Source organism: Schistocerca americana, chromosome 2 (genome assembly GCF_021461395.2).
Source record: "Schistocerca americana isolate TAMUIC-IGC-003095 chromosome 2, iqSchAmer2.1, whole genome shotgun sequence".
Taxonomy (NCBI): Eukaryota; Metazoa; Arthropoda; class Insecta; order Orthoptera; family Acrididae; genus Schistocerca; species Schistocerca americana.
Window position 1 is genome coordinate 141,856,696 of NC_060120.1, and position 9,921 is coordinate 141,866,616.

General features: G+C 39.0%; 1 protein-coding gene across 1 annotated transcript in view; it reads left to right on the forward strand.

The window, feature by feature from the left end:
* LOC124595869 (brefeldin A-inhibited guanine nucleotide-exchange protein 3) overlaps positions 1 to 9,273 on the forward strand; it is a 306,469-nt gene extending 297,196 nt beyond the window's left edge. Inside the window, exon 30 of the mRNA XM_047134775.1 lies at positions 8,735 to 9,273. Coding sequence (XP_046990731.1) covers positions 8,735 to 8,950 — 216 coding nt within the window. The 3' untranslated portion in view covers positions 8,951 to 9,273. The remainder of the gene's footprint in view (positions 1 to 8,734) is intronic.
* The last annotated feature ends 648 nt before the right edge of the window (positions 9,274 to 9,921 follow it).

The following is a 9,921-nucleotide window of genomic DNA, read 5'->3' on the forward strand; positions in this document are numbered from 1 at the left end:
TACCATTTCCTTTCTAAAGCTAACCTGACTGTCATCAGTATTTGTGAAAATTCTTCTATATGTTGTTATTGTCGGCAACTGCAAGGCATGGTCTGTTTGCTGATTGGTTGATAGTTCTTGCAATTATCTGCCATCGCAATCCTTAGAATTGTGTGGACGATCTTGTACGGAGAGTCATTGGCAGCTGTAGAAGGGACTTCAGGCAGCTCCAGGGAAGTGTGTTGGGACCCTTGTTGTTCTGGTGTACATTAATGACCTGGCTGACAAGGTAAATAGTAACCTCAGACTTTTTGTAGATGATACAGTTATGTGTAATGAAGTACTGTCTGCAGATAGCTGCACAAATATCCAATGAGACCTTGATAAGATTTGAAAATAGTACAAAGAGTGACAACATTCTTTAAAAGTGTTGTTTGAGACTTTTCCAATGTAATAGCTGCTTGAATGGTTCACAAACACTGCACCAGGTGGTGTTGAGTAAGCTGCACAATATTTCCACAAGACAGCTGCTTGTCATCTTCAGTTGCTATTGATGCATTGTTGTTGGAGCTTACTGATTTATGCACCGGCAATCTAGAAAAGCACAGGTGCAAGTGGCAGAGCTATAACATCATCATAGATGACATCAGTACTCAGAGCCATTTTCCGGAGAAACAGGCTGCAGTTCAAGCAGGGCAGTTACCGGTATTACATTGGGAAAGTCTCTGAGAGCACATGTGGTGCCTTTATGGGGAGGAGATAGTCAACATAATAAGTGAGTTCGATAAATTCTGTAGCAGGTAGATTGTTGTGCTCTCTCGAATTTTTAATTGTGATTTTTTGACCAGCAGCCTATACCAATGTTTGCCAACTTTAGCCTCTATATAGATTCTGCAGCTGCTAAGAGGATTTAATAATGAGCTAGCAGGACACAGATGTGAGAAAGAATGCATTATACAAGGTGAGAATTATATAGTCTCCAAAATCTTGCTCTCACTTTATCTGAATATCTCATGTCCATCAAATGGATTCCTCGGAGTGAGTGAACAGTGATATGTGGTCTAATTCAGACTAGATGTGGCAGCAGATCATGGTGTGTCAAACTTCCAAGTTACACTGTATTTAATTACACAAATAAACTACTGAGTTACACTGTGATAGCATTGCTGGAGAAGGGACTAAATTTTGCAACCACTCCGAAGACTTTGCCTATCAAATATTTTATTAGTGCTCTTGAACAGGATATGTTGAAACTTCTCAGTGAGTCTGCTGAACAAACAAGATGAGAGACGTGCAGAGCCTTAACTTGGATGCTTGCACTCAAGCAGAATTTCACTGCAGAGGAAAGAAAATAACGCCAATCTTTACGAGAAGACACAGAAATAGTAATTTTACCTGCTGATGAGGGTACTACTGCTGTCCTTCCGTCTGCAATATCTTATTTTGACAATATGATGGATTTGCTGGTGGACTCAGTATGTTGTTGTCTCTAGAAGGATCCAATGGATGCAGTACAATGAAAGACATCTGCTCTCCTCAAATCTAGTCAGTTTCCTGACCATCTGAAAAAGAGCTTGAGCAGCAGTTCCACCATAACTTAATGGCCTGCCAGTGATACATAAGAAGGAGCTCCAGTTTGCCTCATTGTGAAACATGTAGGAGGCCCAATATACTTCCTAGCAAAATGTGTGGCTTCTCTTTTGAGCTCTTTGGTAGGGAAATGTAAACACTATATTTACAAGATTTTATACAACAATAGAAGAACTTGCACCTCAAACTAAGTGGCATCTTTCTGCTCACATGAGTGCCTTTGGTGGATTCACTATAACACATAGAAACTAAGCTGAAATAGGATTTCTTACATCTTTTCAAGCATGTGCTTACCTCAACTTACATTTTACTTAATGATCCTGTTTTGAACAAACTTACAGTGTTGCTTTGTGTAGCCCTCTGTCTCTCATCGTACCTAATATTTTTTGAGAGACTTCAGCGACAGAGCACTTCAGTCAGCAGTTTTGAAATCTAAATTTGTTTTTGGAGATGTGTAGATGATATTTTTGTGGTATGGCCACATGGGCCATCAATAGTTACTCCATATTTGGATCATCTAAACTTCATCCATCTGATCATGTGTTTTACCATGGAAGTGGAGGAAAATGGAGACCTGCTTTCTCTGACTGTCATGATTTGTGGAAAGAAGGCAGATAATGGGTCACAGTGTGCTTTGTAAAACTACACACACCAACCTTTATCAATGAGCTGTCATCACCCATCCTAGTGCAGTGGTATATTGCAGACTCTCATTTATAGCGCTAGAGCTATCTCAGATCCAGAGAGTTCATCAGCAGAGCTTAGCCATCTCTGCTCAGTGATTTTTCCAGAATGGGTACTCTGATAAGAAGATTCGCAATGCATTTAGATCATCATGCACTAAAGAGCTACCAGGAAAAATTGAGAACTCCATGAGGATGGTTTTTGTGCCTTATATTGGTGGTGGTTAGCAAATGCAAATGGTGTTGAGTTCTGTTAAAGATGACCTAGGTCTACGAAAACCAGGAATATACAAAATCCCATTCCTGTATGGGAAATATTACATTGGCTAGATGTGTTGAACTGTTAAAAACAGATGCTATGAACATGGACATCATACCAGATTGGGTTAGCCAGAAAAATCTGCTGTTGCTGAACAATGTCATGATGGGATGCGGCAAGAACTGCAGAGCGCCCAAATACTCTCACCTTCCCCCACATACTGTGACCGTATCATTAATGAAGCAACTGAAATACTTACAGCTAACAGGGTCTCTGGATTTCAACTCAGCAAAGTATGGAAACAAGTATTGGCAGCACTTATATATCATTGGCTGCAGATGAGTGAATGCAAGGATTTAACACAAATGAGGAATCACGGGTCAGGACCATTAACGAACTTGCTCATGTATGCATGCTGGGTCCACAGCTTGCAGTCGCACTTTCCCACACTGTGCTCAAGTAGACTGCAGCCTGTTTCTCCTGCAGGGGGCTCTGGATGTTGACTTCTTCTTTGATTATGTTATATCCCTGCCCCTTTGCACCTGCACTTTTCTAGCAAGCCAGTGCATTAGTGAAAAAGCCACAACAGCAGTGCGTTAATAGCACCTGGCAATGATGTGCAGCTGCCTTGTGAAAATATTGTGCAGTTTACAGACCACCATCGGATGCAACATCCATGAACCATTCAAGGTATTTCTTAAAATGTTCAGAAATTTTCAGTTGTGCACTTCATAAAACAAAACAAGAAAAGAAACAAAAAAAGTGCCGTACTTATGATAAAAATGTCAGTGTGTCACAACTGGAATCTGTTAACTAATACAAATATCTGGGTGTAACTGTTTGGAGTGCTATGAAATGGAATGATTATATAGGTTCAGTCATAGGTGAAGCAAATGACATACTTCATTTCATTGGTAATATACTAGTTCAATAGGTCTACAGAAGGGATTAATTACAAAACACAGGTACTACTCATCCTAGAATATCCCTCAACTGCTTTAGATCCTTACCAAATACAGAAGGTGTTGAACATATAGAAACAAGGACAGCACAAAAGGCCACAGGTTTGTTTGACCATTTAGAGAGCATCATGTATATGTTATTTATACCTTCTGCCTTGTTTAATCCCAAATGTTCCAAAAACATTCATGTTTACTAAAATTAAAAATCTTTTACTATAGGTGGGTGATTTCATTAAGGAATATCTAATTTAAACTGCAGATATTATTCTCCTAGAAAATATGAAAGGTCTTCAAACAATCTCTTTGTCTCAAAATAAAGCTGCAGAAGGAATTGCTGATTTGGCCGACAGTTTGAGCATTTTAAAAAGAAACAAAATCTTGTTTTGAAGCTTTTTCCATTGCCTGTCATGAAAGTATGGACATTGGGCATGTAAATGATTCTTGGTTTTCTTGCTGCATCAGATTTGTTTTGCATACTCAAGGTTTGAACAGCTTACTTTTCTGTCATCAACAGGAGCTAACTGTAGTACTGATAGGCTATGTGGTACTTTTGTGTGGAGTTCTGTGAATTATTTCTTGGAGACATCACAAATTCACAGAACTTTCCTATGATGCCAGAGATTATGTTGAAGTCTGTTATGGAAGAATATTAATAGTGATGCTGATTCTATTAGATGGTACATAAGCAGGCTTATTTCTCTTAGCCTTTAAGCATCAGTCACCTTTTGTTATGCACCTCACAGCCACTGTTCCAATTAATGTTGTTTTATGCACATTCGGATTTCAACTACTTCTTTGATGACAGAATCCCAGTAGCTTGATGTGTGGGATAAGATTTTTTTTCATCAGAGATAATCATGTGGTAAGCAACAGAGTCTATCATATAACCACAATTCGCACAGTATGTCTCTTATGTAATTCGCTTATACTATTGTTTTTTACCTAATACTTAAATAAATTATGACACTGATTGCATGTAAAAATGCTCAAAGGTGAATCAAGCATTTGAATAAAATTTATGTAGAAATAAAGTAGACATAGAACTGAAACACGTGGGACTTCATATTTTATGTTCCTCTATAAACAGTATGTTTTACTTCAGTAGTGCTGTTTTTCAATGTGATCTGTTTTCTGTTATTGAGATGAAACTCCATCTAGGCAATACAGTTCCCATTCACACCACAACATTTTAGTTTCCAAAGAATATTTTTTGATACAATCCAAGTCCTTGGCAAACCTACAGAATATATGAACAGGATCATTTTTGTTATTAAGCTATAGCAGAATGCAATTTGTGAGATTAGACATGGGTTTATGTAGTTAGAACTCTTTACAAAACCCAAACAGGCAGTTAATGATTTGTAGGTCACATTCTGGGAAATAATGTGTAGACTGAAAGAGTGAAACAAACCTGCAATTACAGATGATATCTTTATTTTCAATTTTTGAGACTGGTGTTGCTAATAGATACTTAAGCCTATTAGGAAATGTACCTAATTTTTGACTGAGTACAGTTATAGTTGAAGGGCAATGCTATACATTCTACAAGAAATACAATCATAGCTGAAAGAGTTATGAGTGTCAGTCTCTTAATTTTTTTTTTTTTAATTTCCTTAGATGTTGTTCTTAAAATTATATTAGAAAAGATCAGAAGGTAATGCACAATAATTTTATTACCAAAAAGTGTAATAGGTAACAAAACAATAAAGTCACAAATGAACTTACATCATTTATCTACTTTTCTACATAGTCACCACCATTATCATCACATTTCTCCTGTCATGGTACCAGTTTCAAAATGGTCTGTTCATAGAAGTCTGTTTGGTTGGAGTATAGCCATCTTGGACTGCTGATTTTCTTTCACACCTGTCACAAAGCATTGGCCGGCCAGGAATTTCTTCATGGGGCCAAACAGATGAAAGTCTGATGGTGCAAGGTCCGAACTGTATGGTAGATGCTGGAAAAACTCCTGCCCAAATTTGGCAATTTTCTCATGAACAGGAGCAGCAACACGGAGGAGAGCATTGTCATGACGAAGTTTGACATCTTCAACATTAATGTTGCGGCATTTGTCTTGAAGCGCACTACACAACTTAACTGAAGTTTCAATATGGGCTGCAGCATTCCCAGTGATCCCATGTCCACCAGTAATGCACCATGCATATCTCAGAACACGGTTACAGCACTGTCCTAGCAGACTGAATTACTTTGAATTTTTTTCATACTGGGGAACCAGCATGTTTCCACTCCAATGAGGTGTGTTTGGTTTTGGCCATGTAGTGGTACCCCCATGACTGATGACCAGTGATGATTTCATTCAGAAAGTTATGCCCTTTGTGTTGTAATGCGTTAAGCGATTCAAGCTTGTCATCATTCGCTGTCCCTTGTGGTTGTCTGTCAGGCTCTTAGGCACCCAGCGAGTACTAACTTTACAAAACTTTAGTGTCTCATGTACAATAAGTGTGCAGTTGCACATGCCTGTTATTCAAAGTTGCTGCCTCAACGGCTCCAACATTCTGTGGGCTTGCAGCTGTTACCAGCTGCCCCGAGCATGGCGTATCACTAAAGTTGACATGGCCCTCTTGGATGAATGCACACCACCTGGAGACATTGCTACAGTCCATACATGCATCCCCATATACCCTTGAATGTTCCTGTGGATTTCCTTTTCATGCACTTTGGCCCACAAATATCGAACTACACTACACTGCTCTTCACAATTTGATGACAGTATCATGTGAGCCAATTTTGTTTCATAGTTCAGGGTTCTTTCACTAGAGCTGCACATGTAGAAAAAAAACCTCTGCAGTGCAAACTTCAAACTATATTGTCATGAAATTTCAACATTACATCTGCAATACCAGCAGAAAAAAATTATTGCGCATTACTTTCTGATCCTTCCTTGTATTTGTTTGTGGTGTATACAGGGTCTGGCACATTAGATTTAATGTCTCTGCATTTAGTGCTTTGTTAGAAATTGTAATATTAATATCTACATCTACATCCATAAACTGGAAACCACTGTTAAGTGCCTCTGTGCATGCTGTAATTAATATGATCTTGTTCTCATGATCTCTAAGGGTGTGATATGAAGTTCAGCCCTGCACTATCTTACAAGATGTTTAACTGGAATGTATAGACATGTGGCTCTCATAATTGGTGCTGTTGCATAGCTTAGTGGATGGAATTCGACTCAAAACTAATCATGAAATAACAAAGAAAAGTAATATTGTAGCTTGGATGGTTCTCTGGAATTTATTGAATACTTTGGTATATAGAGAGTTGTGGTATATCCCTAGAGTTATCATTTACAGACAGTTCTTGAAACTTTGTAAGTACGCTTTCTCGGTGTAGTCTGTGTCTATCTTCAAGTGTCTACCAGTTGTTCTTTCAACATCTCTGTGACACTCCCCTGCATTTCAAACCAACCTGTAACCATTCATTCTGCCCTTCTCTGTATGTGTTCAATATCCTATATTAAACAATAATGGAAATTCCTGGATGGAGCAATACATAAAAATAAGGGAAAGGCAACCACTCATCCAGGTACCCAAATACACCCCCCCCCCCCCCCCTCCGTGAAGAACACAGAATGATTAATGATTGATACTCAGTTACTGAAAGCAGTTGCCTGTGCTGATGGAAGTGGGGAGGGAATAGAGAAGGTCACAAGGAGGGAGTAGCAGGAAAGTGGCAGATCTTTGGATAGATGACTTCGCAGCTGCACAAGAAGTCAAAGAGTATAGAGGGTACAAAAAAGAGGTGTAGGAAGAGGAAGGGAGGTAATTGAGGGGGAGGGGATGAAGACAAAGGGGAAGATGAAGGGGGAGAAAGGCATGGGAGAGAGAAGGAAGAGGGTTTGAAAAGGGGAATGAGGAGAGGGAGGGGGGCAGAAAGAGAGAGAGGGGGGAGGGGGGTTGAAGGTTGAATGCCTGCATGGACAGGGAGGAAGAGGGGAGGGACAGTCAGTGGAGAAAGCAGTGCACAGTCTGGACAGAAAAGGAGAGTTGTGTACAGTAGAGAGTATGGAAAAGGCAAGGTGAGGCAGCAGGAACAGGTTATCAGAGGTTTAGGCTACAGGGACTGTGAGAGTGCAGAATGTGTTGAAAAGACAATTCCCATAAGTGTAGTTCAGGCAAACTTTTACTGGAAGAGAGTATCAAAACGGCCCCTGTAGTGAACAAGCTGTTGAAGTCATTTTTGTTGTGGCATGCAACAAGAGCGGCAACTGGATAGTGGAGTATGCAGTTTGCCACAGGCCATATGTGTAAGTAAATAGTTGCTTACTTGTAATACCACGTCCATTCCGCCACACAGCATCAGGTGGCTTGCGGAGTATGGATGTAGATGTAGATTATGGGTTTAACAGTGCACATTCAGTTTCTGGGTAAAAATATTCTCAAACTCACCATAATTCACTGCTCTGTGTTTGTAAAACCCCAGCTAGATACATGAAACACAGATAAAATAGAAAGAGTCTGTGATAACAGAGTGTACCGCAACCATAAAAGGAACTGTGCAGGAGAAGGTTTCAACTATTACATAGGATCCAAACCTTTATTTACTTTTGGATTGAAATCTGGTTCTCCTGATGTCATTTACATAAAACTGAATTGCAGAACTGCTTCAGTTCAGTATGCACTCATTCTACTATGTAAATGATGTACAGAGTAACACATATCAAAAAATTCATTTATTTATATTTGTATTTCTTCATTCATCCTGTAAATCATGTAGTTTGTTTTTCCTCGGTGCATTGGCATCTGCCAGCAGGACAATGCAATGTGTCACATAGCTCACAATGTACCTAATTGACTGGAAGAGCACCAGGATCATTACTGTACTCAACTGGGCATGAAACTGCCCGGATCTAGACTAGTCAAGATTCTGTGGGACCACCTCAATAGGGCTGCTCATGTCGTAGATCCTCAACCAAGAAACTTTAGTGCAGCTGGCCATGACAGTTGAGTTGCCATGACTCCGCATCCCTGTAGGTACCTTCCAAAACTTCATGACTCACTTCCTAGTAGTTCCACAGTGGTCTGTACAGCATAAGATGGTTATTCAGACTTTTGACAGGTGGTCATGTAAGGGTGACTGGATTCTGTGTTTGTGTGTGTGTGTGTGTGTGTGTGTGTGTGTGTGTGTGTGTTTAAGTAGTTTTGACCTCTTTGCTTGCATTTGGTGTCCTAGATATATCATTACACTTAGTTTATTTTTACTGTTTTACATCTTTCTGTAATTTTTTTGTTATGTAACAGGATAGTGAAGCTCACCGAAAAGTCTGGGCAGAAATGCTGGGCTCTGTGTTTGATCTCTTGGCGCAGTTAGATGATAACCATTTTCGCACATTGTTACCTGTGCTGTTCCATGGTGTACGCCAGCTCACAGCACATGCTACAGACACTACACTGAAACAAGCTGTTGCTGAATTTTTCTATCGAGTTGCTGTGCTATATGGATTCAGTCCAGAATAAGCTGCATTCTGTTCGTTGTTGATATATTTTATGCTGTTGTTGTCTGGTGAAAAGTTAGCTTCTTTGATTTACTGTGTTCCTACAATATTAATGTTACATGTATGTCTATAAAGGTGTAAACAAATAAGCAGAGAAAACGGGACCATAGAGATCACACTGAATGATGAATCAAATGTGACAAGTCATTACCAAAAAAGTTTCTTCATGGTCCATTAAATTATTCTGGCTGGCAGCCATATAATATTGTAGATGTGAACCAATGTGTCAGTCATTATTAAAGTGACCTTTCATCAGGGCACGTAATATTGCATATTCTGATGATGATGGTTGAAACATTTTGAAATATGATGCAGTCAACAGACAGAGTAATTTTATGGATCATAACACCAGACTCAAAAGCTATTAACATTTTTCCAGTTGAGTACAGAGTTCAATGACATGGGAATTATCATTACTTAAGAGTGACAGAAATGGAAATAGTATGACTCATTCAGCAAGATTACAAGAGCAGTACTGCTGCACTTCGCAAGAGCTATTGCTAACATATTTGTGGGAAACGAGCAGTTTCTGTTTCACCTTTTTTGTATTTGTTAGATGCCCTAAACTTTAGTGTATTAGCATTGTTAAGTTGAAACATTTTAGAAATGTATAAACTTGAGTTCTTAAACTATCATAATAATGAAATTCATGTCACATTTTATGATTGTACATTATTGACTCTTGAGTATCAACATGTTAAAGGAACACACATGTTAGTAAGAGTGTGTATATGGTCTTCTCGTACATGTTGTATGACAGACATGCCTGAAAACTTAGTCCACTTCTCTCCATTAATATAGTTTAAGAAGTTGGGCAGTGCACTTCCCTTAATTAATATAGTTTAAGAATTTGGGCACATCACAAGATTAAGGTGTTACTTTATTGCAATTTTAGTAAATGAGAAGTGAAGAATGGCCAAATTCAGGATTTTT